This window comes from Alligator mississippiensis, chromosome 12 (assembly GCF_030867095.1).
Source record: "Alligator mississippiensis isolate rAllMis1 chromosome 12, rAllMis1, whole genome shotgun sequence".
Lineage (NCBI taxonomy): Eukaryota > Metazoa > Chordata > Crocodylia > Alligatoridae > Alligator > Alligator mississippiensis.
The window spans coordinates 15,303,909-15,322,333 of NC_081835.1; the positions used below are offsets into that span (position 1 = coordinate 15,303,909).

Consider the following 18,425-nt stretch of genomic DNA (forward strand, 5'->3'; position numbering starts at 1 on the left):
CCACCGTATTGGAAAGAAACTAAAAAACAAGAGGCAATTGATTATTGCCCTGCCTATGGATCAGTCAGGTATACACAGGATTACAGGCAGGTTTCCAATTATGGGACTGGTAGAGGGCTTTACTCAAATGCTAAATGGTTATGAAATGGCTCAGTGCATTTTACAGACTTCAGCAGGGCCTCTTCACACCCACCTGAGAACACCCAAGTCACAACACAGTCTTAATAGTTGAGGTCTTTATTTAAATTTTTTTTATATACAGTAAAAGTGTCGCAGATGTATCTGTGACGATCGGACAAGACAAATGTAAATCTCTCTCAACAATTAGCAGCTTAAGATCTATAAACTACAGTGTTACGTTCACAAGTGTCATTTCTGTACTTTTCAACCCGTGCAAGTGAGTTTTGCTGTTTATTTTTTTTCTTACACTTTTAAAAACCACACTTACAGCTAAGTCAATTGCCTACAACGATTCCACCTGGCATACACAAACACAGACACACAGGGTTTTCAACTTGTAGCCACATTCAGAATTCACTTAAAACTGGCAAAGCCGTCCAATCTCAAAAAGACCCCTTTGTAGCTTGGCTTCTTTTTTTGTTATACTGCTGCTTTTTTGTTTAAAAGAAAATGAACATTTTCCCAAAGCTGAAAGACAGCGTCTCTTCTGGCCTTGTGCAACATGTACAGAACTCAATATTTAATTTGATCAGACCAAGTATACTCACTAGATTGGGAAAAAAAACCAATAAAGTAATTGCCGTGAGCATGCTCAGCATCATTAAACTAATGAGACTGAGGGGAAGGTGAATTTGATGAACTTGTCTAAAAATGATAACTTTTCTGCTTTAAGTCTCCCTCCCCAACTTCTTAATTGAGAGGAGACTGGGAAAAGAGATGAACTTCATGTGAACCATGGAATTCACTGAAAGGTCTTCTCCTCTTTGACCAAAAACTGGTACATGACATGCTTCCCTTCTTTATATGCCTCACTGATATGTGCTTAACAATATGCAAGCATTCCAGAATTGCTCCAATTCCAAATTGGAAATGTTCCGGGAAACATTCTGCAACTCAGAGGCAGTCACACAATCTACCAGACATCAGAAAAGGCTCACGCACATGCACACTCATGGCAGATACTTGTCTTCTACAAGTCATCCAGGAATGCTTCATCTTAAAGAGAACGAGCACAACCACTTACAAGAAAAGGGAGCTCTGAAGCTCGCATCACATTTCCAACAGTGTAAATCATTGTTAAAAGTATTAGAGGTTCATCACAGACCTTCAGATTGAAGGGGGTGCGCGTGGAAATAACCATTCGGCTAAAGAAAAAGGCAACTCACATATGGTAGTTGCGTTAGGATATTAAAAGTGGATGCAGCATCATAAATGGCATTAACTGCAGACAACTTTTTGGAATGGAAAACTGTCGAGAGAGAGAGACACACAGACAGACAGACATTGTCCAGGGCCAAATAACTGGCCTTCACAAAACAGTTTTAAGGTGAAGAGTTTCTATGAAGCCCATTCCTTCTGGGAAATGCAGGTATTGTTTTCTAAAGAAGATTAACACAGTCAAAGTGCAGAAATCAAATTAGGATACACAGGAGATAAAAAGGGGACAAATATTTCCTTCAAATATTATTAAAATATGGAGTTGAGTGTAAAAATCTGTTGGCTTTCAACTCATGCCAACAGCTTTGATCATGTACTAAACCTACTGCAAACTGTTACAGTGGGCGCATCTACACAAGTAGCCAAAAAAATACTGTACAGTAGTGCATCACAGTACAGACAGCGCTAATACACTACTGCACAGTATTATTAGGCTGCTGCACTACTGTGCATCACTTAAAAGATGTTCACAGGTGCTACTCTGCAGTAACTCTGGTTATTGTGCATTTATTTAGTACTTGCTAATACAAGTACTAAATAAATGCATGGTAACGACTCTACAGTAGCACCTTGCATAGATACGCCCTGTGCAACCAAAACTATAGAGATGCTAAGACTGCTTTGCAGAAACAGAGGTAAGAGAGCTCTTAGGCAACATACCAGCAGTTTATTACTGTGATTTTCCTACTTCAGTTACTGAGGAAACCCAACAGGAAAGGAGAATCAATCACGTGAATGAATGAAAACAGATTAGATCTCTTTTTTACCAACCAGATAAGGATCGTGACGCCAATGGGTTTCACCTTAGCTGGTGATTGCGATCTAAGAGGGCAATGTTATATAATCCATGCTCCATTTTCAGCTCTGTGGAAATAATGATGCTTATTTTTGGCTCAAGTCAGCTGCAATTGGCAATTTATTTTTTAACAAGGACAGGAACGGATTAGTCCACAATGGCATAGTGAGGCGGCTGGAATAATCGTGGGATACCTGAGTTTAAAGACAGCTGCAGCTAGGGAAATGATATGTTGAATCTCTGAAGGAGGAAGATGACAGCTTGGAAACTGGAGGTCTTTCTTCAGCAACTAGAAGAGTAAGACCTTCTTCCTGGCTGAGAAGGAGGTGCTAGCCTAGTTCTGGGGAATTTCCCCGGGCCTGGTGTTTACACAATAGCACAAATCCCTACACTTCCTATTACGTATCACTCTAGGTCACTTGAGTGTTGTTTAGTTCCTATGTGGAACTTAGGCCAAGTAAAAAGGAAAACAAGGAGCCTGACCAAATACTGCAAATGGTGTGAAAGAATCTACTGGATTATCCAGTTTTTGATTTCCCTGGGATGGAACTAAGAACAGGACTTATTATAGTAGAAGCAGATGCTCAGCCAGAAGGAAAAGCAGAGTGAAGCCAGAGTTCTTAGATATGAAGCCCTGCCTGTAACAACGAGCAACTGCAAAACAGTGCGGAGACAGGAGTTGCATCTGTCACTGACATTTCTTCTAGTGCTCTGACACAGCATCTGCCTTAAGTACTTGCCTTCCCAACTAGAGAAAAAGGGGAGTCTCTCTGTGGCATGCTCAATGGATACACACAGCATAAAAAGGTGTCCTCTAAACAAAGACAGATGATCTTAGAGAGATGGTGGATGGAAAGGGTGGGGGGTGGAACAACTTTGGTTTCAGTTATCAGGGATTTATTTAAAAATACATCTTCAGGGATATTTATGACAGAATCACTCTTCTGAATGAACTTTTTTTTTTTTCTCTTATTTCTTTCCATTAAAAAAACCCTGTCTTCTCCCAAATGGGATGAAAAGAAATTGTTTGCTTGTACTTTAACTACTGTGAGGCCAAGAGTGACAGATTTGGGAAAGAGAAACCTGACACCTTTTCTCTTCCACACCCACCAGAGAGGAGAAAGGAGAGAGAAGCGTGTAACAAAAAAATGTGTGGGAAAGGCGGATGTTGATCATGATGCTGCATCCGCAAGCATGGGAGGACAGAGAAATGGCATGTCAACAGCACTGCATTCCAGCAGACAGGCTCTCACTAGAAACTCCTTCCTGCCCTCTTCAAAACTGTTTCAGGACAAGACGGCTCACAATTATTCACGCATTTCTTCATTTAAAAACATCACTTCTTTATTTAAAAGGAAAAAACGACCCCCCCAACCCCTTCCAAAAAAACCCCCAATAATAATAATAATAATTATAATAATAATAATTATAATAAAAAATCCTATTAGAAACAATAAGGAAGCACTGAGAGTTTGAGTATTACACTCTTCAAGTATGCTGTTCGAATTTTTTTAAATCTGTGAATATACATATATAAAAAAAACCTTAAAAGTGCGACCAAGGGCTCCTGCTTAAAGATAAGTATTTAAAGGGCTACTTCAAAATACTGTAGTACAACTGTGCAGTTACTGCGTACGGCATAACGCTTCCACTTTGTATACTTAGCAAAAGGTAACCGGCCTCACAGAAAATTATTGTACGTCATATTAGCACAAATGGCCGACCCAGGAGCTGAGCTAGGGGGAGGGATCCATGTGTTTGGTTTTTCTTCCCCCTCCTTAAGGAAAAAAACACCCTGAACCCATACATTCGGACATGGAATGTGAGCAGGCTTCACAGTAAAGATTAGCGTTGCAGGTTCGCTGTGGTACCATCACACAAGGCTGTGCGCTAGATTAATCTTGGCTATTTAAGCTAACCGTGTTCTCCTCTTCCTAACCAAGTTTAGTACAGTAGTTCAAACCATAATTTAAATTGCCCATTGGTGTGCTCCACATTTGTGTATTTTCACTGTATTCTTTTGTACACTTAAAGAATCTGAAGATTTGCATCCAAAGAGAACCATGCTACATAAAAATTATCCAGGATTCTCGCCAAAAAGAGTTCTTGAATAAAATCTAAAAAATACTATTGCAATGCGTCTCGCAGAGAAAAACGTTATTCTAAATGTAAACAAATTCACTCGGACACTTTAAAACTTCAGCAGCGTCGGTGCTGACTAATCTTTGCGACGCTCATCCACCAGCAAGTGCTGGGATGTGTGGGGCAATGCAGCCAATGCCTCGTGCCATCATCTGGGAGGCAGCAAGAACCGTTCCAAGTAGCTAGTGATGCCATCCCAGTGCTTCCACAGAAGAGCAATGAAAACCACTATAAATAAAGTGCTGAACGTCCTATTGCGAGTTTTCATGAGGGGGACAACGCAGTTGGCCACGGTGGAGACGAAGACTAGGAGAACAGCCATGACAGCCAGGAGGATGTTGATGAATTTACCCAGCAGGTTCCTGGCAGTGGCGTTCTCCAGCCCCTCTAACTGCACCACTTGCTGCTGTTGCTGCTGAAGCTCCATCTTGGAAATCCTGGTCTGACAGGCTTCGAGGGCCTCCTGTTGGGAAGAAGGGAACAGTCATGTTTTCAGTGCTTGCAGGGCAGGCTATTACACCTCAGCGGTGTTTTGATACTACAAGTCATGATGTGGCTGCATTCCTCAGGCCTTGTACACCTGCTGCAGGATGTGAGTCACCCAGACAGATTTCATATCCTGCAGCAGTAGGAAAGGAGCCCAGGCCAGTTCCCACGGAGTCTTGAATCTTTCACTTACTGGGAACTGTAGGTTGCAACAAAGTATGCAACAACTCTCAATTCTTGATTTACATTGGTGCTAATGAGAGGGATGTGCGAGGGGTCAGGGCAATGTCAGTCTTCTGTCCAACTATGGAAAAGAAATGCATGTTGGGGGTGTCACCAGAATGGCCTGCTTCGCTGTATCCTGTACTGGTCACATTAGAGTGCATCATTCCTCTTCTCAAGTTGGGAATAGTTTGACACCTAGGTGTCTGACCCTGAAAGGAGAACTTACTGAGGGCCTGAGGCCTTCAACAACTGAGGGCCTTTTCCTCTCTCAGGACAGTGGAAGAACCCCTCATTTAGGCCAAAATGAAATTTGAGGTCAAGTACCCTGCCTTGCTGGGCAGACCAGAGAGCAGCCACTAGTGCAGCCACCTGGAAAAATGGATTCTGATTGCAACTTTATTGTTTGATCCCTATTCTCTAGAACGTGAATTAGAAATGCCACTTCCCACTTATCCAAGTTAACCACAGCTCTCTTCTATGCAGGGAAACTCCCAGAGTAGCACTGCAGGATCGATTTGACTGGAGCATGAGAAATGCTCCAAAAATGGAAGCTGAAAAAAGGTTACTGATCAATCCCAACCTCAGTTTAACCTTTCAGCCCTGGTGCAACTAAAAGGTATGTGCAATACAGGCACTGCAGTACACTCAAAAAGTGGCAGCCTGATGCATATCCTAGCAAGGGCCATGACACTGCCACCCTCAAACATTTATCTAACATAATAAAGGTCATTGGTACATGTTGCATTTACCTGCCACTACAGAAAACTCCAATCAGGCTGTGAAGGTCAATAGAGCTTGGGGACTTTCCCATAAAGAACAATACTTGACAGCTTTAGGCAAAACCAATTAGCAGGAAACCTGAAAGGACGGTAACCTGGCCAGCCCCACAGCCCAGTCTAGAGGCATAACCAAAAGGAAAGCACCTGGCAAAAAACTCTTCAGTGAGAAGGGAAAGAGAAAGCACTCTGACCTAAAATTCTCAGCACGCGCTATAAATACTGCAGGTCATCTCAGCAGAACAGAGAAGCCTGCTTAAACTAACACAACAAGGATTTAAAATAGATTATGGGTCTGTTCCTAACTGGGCCTTCATAAGGTTTAGTCAAATCCCAGGTATTTTTACAGATCTGTGTCTGTAAAAACCCCTCCAACTCTACAAATCCCTGCTTTCAAAGCCTATTGGGTTTTAGATGCTTTGCATACCGAGGGCAACTTTTCTCTTAAAAATAGCTCTTTATTTGGGCACAAACAGCAGAATGGATTGTTTCCTGCCTGGACACAGAGGATGCACAAAGCCAGCTACTGTTTTTCCATCAAAACATTTCTGTCAATTGCTCTAAAATGAGTGAGACACACACACAAATCCTGCAATCAGTCTCCTGGAAGTACTGCCGTAAAAGCCTCATATGCTTATGTCCCAGTCTAATAGTTCCCAACGCTTGCACAGAAGCCTATGATATAGCCACTACCAAAGATGGAAAAATGCTCCCACTTGATTTTACCCTGCAAAAACAAATCCCGCTGTGGGACAGCTGACAAGCTCCTCTGAACAGACATAGACATCTTTGCCGGTATAGCTAGCAAACACACACTGGCTTCCCTTGCCTCAGGACTGAACTAGAGAAACAACTGTAAGAACTAATGGCAGATCAAGACCGCTTGGAAGGTCTACATAACTATGCAGGAAAGCAAGGGCTAATATACAAACATGGACTCAAGAAAACATTTCAGAGGCAGGGGGAACTGCTATTGCCATCCTGTCCTTTGACAAGGAGGTGACCTACTCGCTTCTTTCACCAACCTGGATGTCTCGGGCTCGCTCATAAGACTGATAGGCAATTTTCTCCTCCATGCTGGCCAGCTCCTGCTTTAGATTGAGGATCTCGTTCTGGTGGAGCTCTGTCAGATCATTCAGCTGCTCTTCAAGTCGTTCACATCTAGAAATGAGAAATGTCAAAGGAGGGGGTATGTTAATGAGAATGGGCCAGCAGAACTAAATCAACAATCTCAAGGTGAATGGTTGAGGTGTTTTTCAAAGCCAGCATGACCAGCAGCATTAAAATGCTTTGCCTAGCCCTTCTGCTCAATCTCAGTGAACTAGGCCTCCTCACTGTGGGAGAGGTAAGCCCTACCTGTGAAACAGGAAAAGGTAGATAATTTGGGGGACATGAGCACAGAGGTGCTAAAGACCTCGTCCACAGTAACACATAGGAAATCAAGGACAGAGAGTTAGGAAGATAATTTGTATCACCTTCCTCCACCTCTTGTGCGTTAAACCACCAAGCTGAGTTCCCGCCAAGCACCAAACAACAGGTATTTTCAGTTCCACTTGAATCAGCAACAGGCAAGAAAATGATACAGTAATTAGATGACCGATCTCTCAGGCAGACAGAGAATGTGACTGTCTTGTCTAGTATTGCCTCATTATGTGGAAAGGTCACCTGGATGGAGTTTGGTTTTTTTAATTTTTACCTCTGTGAATGGTTCAGTCCAATTCACAAAATTACCACGTTCTGTTATTTATGACAAAAGCACATTAATCATGTGCCTACAGGCTCATTTCTTTAGCTTTCTAGGGGTGAATGGACTGCAAGTGATCCTTACTTCAGGGATTTGAAGCATAAGGATTCTTTTTAGGGTGAAGAAAAAAAACTCTTATTTTATTAACAGTGCTTCAGGTAACTGCTCAGTGCTAATTCTATAATGTCATTTTAACATTGTCAAATATGTCTCCACACAGCTTCTTCATCCAAGGATCTCCAAGTGCTTTTACAAGCAATGAGGTTTCAACACCCCCTCAAAACTGGTTAAATATTTATACAGTTTGTTAGCCTCTCTGTACTTCAGTTTACTTAAGAGACTAGTCCAAGTGTCTAGATATAGTAAATTAGGCACTGTCTAGATTAAAGGATCCTACTGTTTGTTCAGCTACAAGTGGTAGCTTTGGTGGGTACCCGAGCACAGACCCGGCTACTGCTGCTGTTGGCGTTTCACCACCACGTTATCTAACCTTATTCAAAACCAACCTTAAAGAACATGGCAAAAATGTTAGTGACCTTTTTCAGTTAGGCTCTCACCATTTGTACCAACAATGCTAACAAACCACTGAAAAATCTGGAGGGAAAAACTAAAACCAAGACTCATCTTGTTTTAAGTCCAATTCTTCTCTGGTTCCATATAAATAAATGTACAGGAAACAATCCTCAACTATTAGCCTTCATTTGAACAGCTAATGTTTAAATAGACACAAGACAAAGTACAAATCCTATATTTTTCTTGCAGAGTTACTTGATGTTTTCCAAGCAACTGGCTGACAATCTTAGTTCCTAGACCTGAGCTTTCTTTAATGTGCATTTTGTTTTCATTGGGAAAAAAAAAAAAAAAAAAAAAAAAAAAAAAAAAAAAGAGAATGAATATTTACTACAGAGCAGCGCTTTACTTAAGTCCACTCTTTGATGATTGTTTCGGCTATGAACTACAAAAGAGGTGGCATGTCAGACTGTGAAACAACAGCAATCAACTTGGACATCCAGTTGCGTTGAAAAAGGACATCACTAACTGATGCTGTTCATTCCCAAAACTTCCAAAGCATCTCTGCAATTAAGACAGAGTGTGGGATGCAGCTAAGGGCAAAAAAACCCAACCCAAACCAAAAAAAACCAGACTCCATGTGTCAGCACTAGGAAATCAAACTATGCGATGGCCGACCAGCTATTTAATATAGCCATTTGTTATCCTACTTCCCCCTCCAGATCCCGGATTCAAAAAGATTCTTAATAAAAACCTGCCAGCAACCAAAGCAAAGTTCAGATCTAAACCTACAAAAAATGCTACACGCAGCATAAAGATTAGAGGGAAAACAGTCAATATGTTACATACATACATACATGTCAATACATTTCAAATCTAACTTTTCCAAGAATTTATTATTACACCCAAGGGACTTGCATGTTCATGAAAATAGCGTGATTATGTCTTTATCCCTATCCCCACAGTCTCCATAATACAGCGGTTGCCAAGAAGCTTGAATCCTGTTCTGTTACAGCAAAAAATGGATTTGGATAACTTCAGTACATACTTCAATCTACAAGAAACAAAAGGACACTCTTCAAATCTGCAAATTAAAGAATTTGGGCATAACACAGATTAGAGCAAGGAAGCTGACACAGTGCCTCCCAGGGCCAGGAATGCTGGCTAGGGCTGCTGGTTTATTCCACAATCACCAATAACTTCACCCCACTTGCCTGGCCACAAAGGCTGCTTGCCCCATTACATCAGCCAGCCAGCCACAGCTTGTGCAGACTGACTTGAGCCCATACCACAACTCAACATTTGTCAGTACAGAGAGATTTCCTATTTACTTTTGGGTATTAAGTTTAGTTTGTCTTCTTTTTACTCTTTATTTTGACATCTATGAGTTCAAAGAATTAAAGAGATTGGATGGTTTTTTTGGTCTATCATATTTGAGGAGATGAAAAGTTGGTTTTGTGATAAAGTACAGGATTGGAAGGCAGGTTTTTGAGGAAAAAAGTGGGACAGTTTAGATTAGGCACATTACCACAGCAAATGACATCAAAACAGAAAAGATAAAACCTCTGTAAAGAGAGGCCAGTGCTATGCACACACACACCATATGTGAGAGAGTGACACCACACATACAGCCACCTGTGTAATGCGGCCACGTGATAATCTGCATTCACCAGGCACCTGTAAGTGTTTCACCTGCTCACAACCAGCTCTGTTTGGGCTATTTAACATTCCTAACCTCTGAGCAGATCCTGACAGCTGGCATGTCTTTTTACCTGCTGAGCATAAAATGTCCCGTTCCCACCCCCCCCGTTCAAATGTGCATGGTCCCCTCCAAATTAAACAAGTTGAAATTGAGAGGAACTGTAGGATGAGATGTTTTCAGTAATGGAGGACTGACCAACCCAGCCCAGGTAGGAATAACATCCCATGACACAAAGGATGGACATTACCCTCTCTTTTAGTGGGTGCAATTCTTGTGTCCAGTCCTGGAAAGTTCTGTGATAAAGAACTTCAAACAACAATGCCATCACGTTTTCTAAACAAATTTGGGATTTCTAGAGTGCATGTGTTATATATTTGTTTCCCATTCCTTCTGAGGTCTGTTTAACTGGGGTAACAGTGCACAGCAACCTTGCAGAGGGACATGGAAAGAAACAGTGTCATTTTTAAGATGCCGATGTATTTTTAAACTAATACCTGCAAAATGTAAGCCCAACACAGAACACATAATAGCAGGGATGTTATCAGACATTTTATCAGCACTGAACGCCTTGCCCAGTCGGGCTGAATCAGCCATTCCAAACTGATGCTGACAGATCTTTAAGCACGCTGTGAAGCAAGCGGTAAATCTACCTTTCCAAATGCACCTCTTGACAGGTATCTCATTTTTCACTGTACCCTTATCATAACTTGTTCCCATAGTTCTTTTCACTTCATTGTCATCCAAGTACATTTCTTCTGCTAACTGGCTGCTTTCAACAGAAGAATGGCAGCTAAAAGCAACAAGATTTGCAATGTGTCAAAAGACTTATACCTTTATGGTACACAGAGGCGCACGGTGCTGCTCCAAAGACAGCATGTCCTGCTTTCTGTCCCGACACGTACTTTCAGCTCCAAGCACAAATGTCCACACCTGGGCATGAACATTTTAGTACCTGCTTGCCAGACGATGATGATTTTTAATTGATGATGAGGTTTTTATTGCCCTGAACTCACTTATGCCACATGACACACCACTGAAAATCTGTCCTGACAGTTCTCTGCTTCAAAGGGTAACTGAGCAAGCAGTATTTTAAATAAAAAGGGTGCAATTAAAACAAGGTCCCATCCAAATATAACCACCAACTATCTGGATAAATTAAAGGTGTCAGGTGGTAGAGTTTTGCCCGATGGATCCCTTGCAACTGATCCTGTGAGATCTGACTACACTTTCCAATAACGTTGGTTTAAAAAGAAGAAACAAAAAAAAAGGCAAGCCTCAAATTGGATCCATTCCAAACCTGTGAGCTCATACTTTCACTGTGTGAAAGCAGGTTTCTAATTGGACAAGAAATGTGAAAATACTCAGTGGGAACTTTATTTTGGTTTCTGGACAGCACAGAAAGTCCCTGCTGCTATCAGTAAGCAGCTGCCACCTTTCAAAGGGTGAGATAAGCAACAGGCTATTTTGGAGTTTGTTCCAAATTGGGAAAAAAAATACACAAAGACGGCAAAAAGCCGAGACTAGGATCTTCCTTCCTCCGTGATTCAGCTCCAGGAGGAGTGGTTAAACTGTCTGGGGCCACATCAGCTAGCCAATGGGCAGGTAGCCTCTTGTACAGCCTTGGCACTGTGTCACTAGGACAGCTGGAACAACCTGCAGTGCAGGGGAGGGGGAAGGGAGGCAGATACAGGAAGAACTGGAGTGACTGCACTGGCAACTCCCCCAGAGCTACATCGTACAAGAGAAGCCATGCTGAGTGATAGTCAAGAGCTGTATGGAGGGAGGGAACCAGGCAGGTCATGGAAAGCCCACAGGGCAAGCAACGGCGGGGAGACAGAAATGAAGTTGATGCAAAGCAGAGGCTCTGCACATGCACAAAAGGAGAAGACTCTGGATGCACACCGCACAGATTCAGTGGGGGAAAAAATAGTTAAGGAGCTAGTTCTCCCTTAAGGTACTAGGGCTGATGTGCTCCCAGGGCAGCAGCAGGCAGGTCTCACACTGCACGTTAGAACAGCTGCACATGCTGCTGGTTTCTGAAGGATTCCTAGAAACAGCCAGTTCTGTCTAACATGAATCCCTGGCCTGATGAATCAAACCACAATCTCTTGGTTTCTCTCTTCCCCGAGAAACAGTTTTTCCGTAAGAGAAATACAGATAAGAATAGGCTAGCAGTTCTGTATCCCAGCACTGATTTCTTCTCTGTTCCTGGGCAAATTACTAAGATATCTGTTTCAGTTTTCTCATCTTACAGGGGCACTTGCTCTATCTCCAATGCATTTGAAAAAAAACCAACCAAGTGATATCTTCGGTAATCAGAAATACTGCGAGCTAGTCCTGCTTTGCCACGAGTTAGTCCAAGGTCCTTGCAGATGATCAGATACTGCCATGTGCAGTTAACTGGTCATTTCTGAGGGGCTGTCTACATGGGGATGCTCAGCAAAATTTATCTGAACCAGGTACAAGTTATAATGGGAGTAGGCTAAACTAGGTAGAGCCATTTTCATTCTGAATGAGTGCGTCCACAAAAGGGGTTTGACTAATCCACTTTGAATTCACATCTTTATTTCATTTGGGGTGACCTTCCGAAGTCTTCTTGCTACCTTATTTTCTCCAGTCACTCTCAGATCCATGAATACTTAAAAACCAAAAGATAAGTCTTCTCAAAAGTTGGTTTCCTAAGCTGATTTTGGAGTATACCTTGTGCCCACTGCCCCACTGCAAGGTAAAAAGGTTTTTACCCTTTCTGTGAGGTTCATTAAACTGAAACTTTGAACTTTGTTAAACAATTTCAAAACAATGCAACGATCCCCTGGGATTTCTGATGATGTATGTCAGCCTGTCATTTTGGCAGTGTTATAGTGTGTATGTGGTTCCATAACAGATGACTAATGAGAAGCCGAAGCAGTAACAAACAAGCAGACCCTCTCTCCAAGGTGGAACAGAAATCAGATTCCACAACCCTGGAAAGGGACTGAGGTGAAAAGCATGTTGCTGGGCTGAGCTCTGGTGTCACTTTAAAGGCCTGATCACCCCAAAACAGGACTAGAAACTGACCCTAGCCTGGCTTGGCAATGCCAGGTTTGCAGATGCACCAAGCTCACCATCTTTCACCAGATCACAGTAGCCCAAACCCTTCAGAACTCTTCCAGGACTGTGGCACCAACTTCTCTTGGTGAGCTGAGCACAGCAAGGGCTGCACTATACACCACAACCCCTGTGCCCTGCTGTGGAGCACAGCATGGCCAAGCCCAGGTTGCTCTGGACACCCTGACCCAAGCGTTGCTGAACATGGCGCACAACCCCATAAACAATGCCTGCCTGCTGTTCTCCTACTCCACTCCCTTGTATTTCAAGAGGGAGGGCGCAGTCCCTGAATCCCTTCGGGTTTGGGCAGCAGTGCCTGGATGGCTAGTAAGGACTGGCCTATACACAGCCACAAAAAAGGCTGGTGGGGATTAGTACAGGCTTCCCTATTTGATGGGAGGGCAAACTGTTCAGATGGAGAGAGAGCGTGGCTCTGGTAGGGGCAGCCTACCACAGATATAATGCATCCTAGATGGAGGAGTACAGGTTACTTGTCTCTGTACCCCTGGGACTGGCTGGGGAAGGTGCTGCAAAAGAAATATCTATACACTATACATTAAAAGTATATGGAGCTCTGCTCTGATCCGCTCTGTCCCCCCTGCTGACAGCTTCTTTGTGGAGCTGAAGGCTCTAAGAGATGAGGAACTGCTGCCATTGAAGCAACTCCACCTTCCTGCTGCTTCCTGCCATGCGAGGAACGTTGGCTAGGTCAATACAGGCAAACTGTTTCCACAGCCATGTTCCTCCTGTGGCAGGTGTGCTGATGTAGCATGGAGTGGCTGCTAAGATTTGAGCTTCCTCTGTCACTGTGGAGCTGACAAGGGCTAAGACTTCTGGCCTTGGACTATACTGGCAGAAGACATCTTCAGGGAGAGCCCCTGGACATGTTGGGAGAAGAGCTAGATACTAAAGGGAGATGAGTCAGGTCTCTGCTCCCCACTTTTCTAGCCAGAAGCAGGTCTAGGCCAGCATGGACAGAGGGAGATGAATCAGGGCAGCGCCTGCATGTGCTCCTCCTTTCCCTACCTGGAAGAACAGGAATACTGTGATGACAGCTGAGGGGGGCATTCCTTACCATGAGGTCTCAAAACCTTCTCTAGTTAACTTCTTACCTGAGAATCGCAGCTCCAAGGCCAGGCCCTTCTTTGCTACTCCCTTCTTGTTCTGAAAGGGGGTGAACAGTGAAGTGGCAGAGGACACCAGTTAAAGTTGTGTTACAAGGTCTGAGAAGACTAAGGAGTTTCACACATGAATTAAAAGTTATGGTCCATAGTCTGCAGAATCTTTTGAGATCTGCATTGCTCTGACTTGGAGCAGTTAATATGGGGGCTAATGAACAACATGCTTACCTGTACCGTTCTTCCTGCAGAGTCTGCATTATTAAGGAATAATCCCGCTGATAGTGAACCTTAAGGCTCTCAAAGGATTCTTCCAGTCTTGCCTGTGTGTCTCGGATGTCTTGAATCTCATGTAGTATTGCATCAAACCCTGAGCTCTGCATATCCAGAGTATTTGTTTTGGAGCTGGAAGCTCCCACTGGGCCTCCTGTGGTGCTGTTGGCTCCCACAGAGCCTGATGTGGCACTGGAGCAGTCCTCTTCACTGCCGTATTTTGGGCTTGACTGAAAGTTCTGAATACCCAGAGTCTTCCCATCCTCCTGCCCTTCTTCCAGGGAGTCCTTCAGATTAGCAATATTGTCCGCGCTCCCAAACTTGTTCCTTATCAGGGAGGCAATCTCCCGAGGTTTGGATACCACGGCTCCTGCTGCCGAATGTGTTGCTTGGGAGAAACTAGAAAGCCCACCTTTAACACTGTCCACTACCCCTTCACTAAAACCAGTAACCTTAGCTCCCACATCCTTCAAGCCCTGATGCATATCCCTGAAGACATCCTTTGGCTGCCGCGGGATGCCATTCTGCTCGATTTCCCGGAGCTTCCGGTGGTAGTGTTCTAGTTTCTTCTGCAGCTGCAGGATGGTCTGAGCTGATTTCTGGTTCTTCTTCTCAAACACCTGCTTGATGCGGGCACTCTGCTGCTTGTCCGCGTTGTTAGCTAGCTTCAGGTACTCCGCCACGTTATCATCCCGGGCAGTCTGCTCAATTTTGATCTGCTCTGTCAGCTTCAGTATTTTCTGCTGTAGGTGAGTGATAGCCACCTTTGTCCGCTGAGGATCTAGGGTCCCGTCCACAGAGTCAGCATTGATGCTGCCATCAGTGCTTGAGGCCACTGCGCTGGAGGTCTGTGCTAGGCTGCTCACTTCTAGCCGCTCAATCTACGCAAAAGGAGAGAAAATATGAAGGTTACGCCCTTGCTTTGGCAATCTAGAAAGCTGTCCAGGTCATTGGGGGGAAATGGACATAAAATCTGCAATATAATCTGCTACCTTGATTTTTAAAGTCAGCCTTTTCCATCATATCCCCTGTGTCTTACTCATTACTCTTGCATTTCCAAACTTCCATGAGGCATTTGAGAGCCCATATACATTTTATGAGCATCTAGAAAGATGAGGGTCAAAAGCCGCTTTAGCTGATTGGGCTAAAACTTATGCAGCCTTCAGACCAACTGCTTAGGAGGCTGAGGGAAGTCTGGTCTGTAGTATGTAATGCATTAAGGCTAGGGGACAAATGAAAGAAATGAGAACAGAAAACCCTCAAACTATCTATTTTAAGTGTAATACAGCAAACAAACCAATTCCTACACCATAAGTTAGTATTTGTGGCAATAAATGTAAATGACACTGAAACACACCAGAGAACAAGACATACAACCTGCTAAGCTAGGTCTCACACAGCATATGGCCCCTTCTTTTCCTTTTCTCCAAAGCCTGCAAAGTCGGCTGTTATAACAATATAATACTTAAACCACAGACTTTCTTTCTGCAAAGGGGAAACAGGCAACAGCCTCAAGTCAGTGTCAGAAAATTCAGCTTAAGTTGGGACCCCCCCCCCCAAAAAAAACCCCCAAAAAAACAAAAAACCCAAATGCCTCTTAAACAATGTCCTGCTGTACATAAACAGTATGGGATGAAGAGCTCAAAGCCTGGTTTCCATTCTGAGCATGGAAGGAAAGCTGTTCTTTCAGCTGCTAGTGCAGTTGCTTGGGGGATGCTTTCTGATCTAAATTGGGACTTGCTACATTTTATCCTGCCAAGGACTACTGTGGTTGGCTGCTGAGCATATACTGAAGTAATGTGAGATGCAACAATCAGGATCAGACTGAGGTCTGAGGAAAGCACGCTGGCAGCTACAGAACAGAACTGAGAAAAAAATGAGCAGGTGAAGGATTCTTTTCTTAGGTGGTGAAGAGGATACAACTCCTTTTTCAGGACCAAGAGCAATATATGAACTGGCTGCCACGCACTTTCTAACCTTAACCAAGACACCAATATATTTGCCTTGGTGGTGAGGAGGGGGAAACCCAAACCAAACAAAAATGCCTCAACAATGAAGAAAAATAAAAAACTCAACTATACAGTGCATGTGTGGAGTTTTCCTGCCTCCATCCTGGTGACCATTTCCCAATGCCTTTTAATGCTAGGATACCCATGCAAGCAGAGAACACCAACCCACCTGGCTATTCAAAACTTTGGAAACAAAGAAACTTCATTGCTAAGAAAAGTTCTTGGTGGCCAACAGATGTACCTCTAATCCAAAGATGTTCTCTACAAGAACTGGAGATGAAAGGTAGGTATACATTTACATAGCAACCTTAAAATCTCCTATGGGGTGCATGTAATAGCTCTGAACACAAGTACTGTTCGAGGCAGGGACTACCCGGCTTCTGAACCTATAGGTTTCCTTTGATACTTTTGAACATGGGGACTGTAACCCCCCCACCTCCCCAGCTGGTTTTTGCAGGACTGAATCTACAGAAACAGACAGAAACCTCCCCTCCAGGGAAGAACAGAAAATTCATTCACATTGCAGACTTGCAGCTGATTTGCAGAGCAGGGCATGAGTGATATAGAAATGATAAAGAGTGAAACAAGCTTCTTACCAACGTAGAGAATGCACAGCTATTGCAGTTTAACAGCCTAGAGGATTTCTGCACTCCACAATCATCTGCCCCCATGAAGGTTAAAAAAAAGTTCTCCCTCTTCTGTAGCATACCTTGGCTTTTCTGAGGTGTAACAGTTTTTCCCAGTGCATGGCTTCCACAAAGAGGAGTTAACATGCCTACACGAACCCTGCTCTCATCCGACTCCAGCATAACTACTCAACTCTCTGGAAGAAGGTAGCTCAGTACCTGAAACCATGAATCACTAATTACTCAGTCGCTCCTCCCCAAAGGGGGGTGGCTCTATCCTTTATCAAGGGAAGGGATGTGAGAAACAGCAAGGTGACATCATCAGAAGCTGGAAAAAAAAAATTTTTAAAGGGACAGCTCCTATGCAACTGGGAACATTAAAGCAAGCCTGTGGCATGGGGGCAGAACCTGAAAGCATGAGCTTCAGTCCTACCTATAGGGCCTGGTTACAGCCTTACAGAAGAAGAGCATTCCCACTTCCCATGTATGGTCCTGGGCTAAGGTGCATGAAGCAGAAACTGCTAGAGGGAGATAAAGAGATGCAGACATGTTTTAAATCTCTGCCAGTAATGCTCCTTCCATGCACCCTTGTGCTGTACAGGCAAGAGATGCAGGAGTCACAGCTGTACTGAAGAAACCGCCCGATTCTGCCGCGAGCTGGAATGAACATAGTCGGTCGGGCTGCCAGGAAGGCTGCAGAACAGTTTATTCCTGCCCTGACTGCACAGGACATCAGCATTGAGAACAAGCTGGTCCCAGAACAGAAAGCATACTTAACTGACTCAGGGCTTCTGTTTCACAGCTTCCCTGGCAGGAAATTTGCTTTATAAGGTGCAGTACACACTCTAGGAAATGCTAATGAATGAACGGGAGGGTGACTTGGAACCTCGACTTTCCAGATGCAGCTTTTTCCTGCGTAACATTCAGTTCATTTCCTCCGTCCCGGGGAAGGAATACTGGGGCTCACTTTCAAACAATGCAGCTTTTAACAACTCTCTTCAGTGGTGCAGTTTTCTTCCTTAGAAGTCCCTGGGGCTGTGTATTTCAGGAACCTGGTTACTAGGCCTGCTCTTCCTCATTTACTCACTGCCACCTTGGTGCCAGAGAAGCTTTTCTTCTTCCCTGCTCTCACTGCATCAGCTGGTCTATCTTGAGGTTTTATTGACTTACTTATTTCTCTTAACATTTCCACACAACTAGGAGGGGTGTGAAAAATATAATCAGAAAAACCAAACTAAGGCAGGACTGTATTTTACCCGAGTTAATTCCTCCTGCAGTTGCCATCATTAAAACAGCATTCCTGAATTAGCATGTCAGTCATTCTTTGGCATTCGTTCATTAATAACCAATAATGAACCCTTGTTAAATGTTCTGCAGATTAAACTGCTACATAACAATTACAAAAAAAAAGTCAGCAGACTTGTCTTGTGACTAGATAGACAGCCCTTGGCCTCTGTCTCGGTTTGCTCACCCTTAAGCTACTTTGAACATAGACATGTAGGCATCTTACTACAGCTCCAGACATGAGCTTGA

The 18,425-nt window shown here is 43.6% G+C and overlaps 1 protein-coding gene across 9 annotated transcripts in view; it reads right to left on the reverse strand.

Moving 5' to 3' along the window:
• Window positions 1-221: 221 nt before the first annotated feature.
• Window positions 222-18,425, reverse strand: part of TMCC1 (transmembrane and coiled-coil domain family 1) — a 181,704-nt gene continuing 163,500 nt past the window's right edge. For 7 of the 9 annotated variants that reach the window (XM_059715923.1, XM_059715924.1, XM_059715925.1 and 4 more), the window contains 3 exons: window positions 14,216-15,138; window positions 6,849-6,984; window positions 222-4,799 (listed from right to left, as the gene is read on the reverse strand). In XM_059715923.1, coding sequence (XP_059571906.1) covers window positions 4,485-4,799; window positions 6,849-6,984; window positions 14,216-15,138 — 1,374 coding nt within the window. In that variant the 3' untranslated portion in view covers window positions 222-4,484. The other 2 variants (XM_006274152.4, XM_019499566.2) reach the window with 2 other exon arrangements.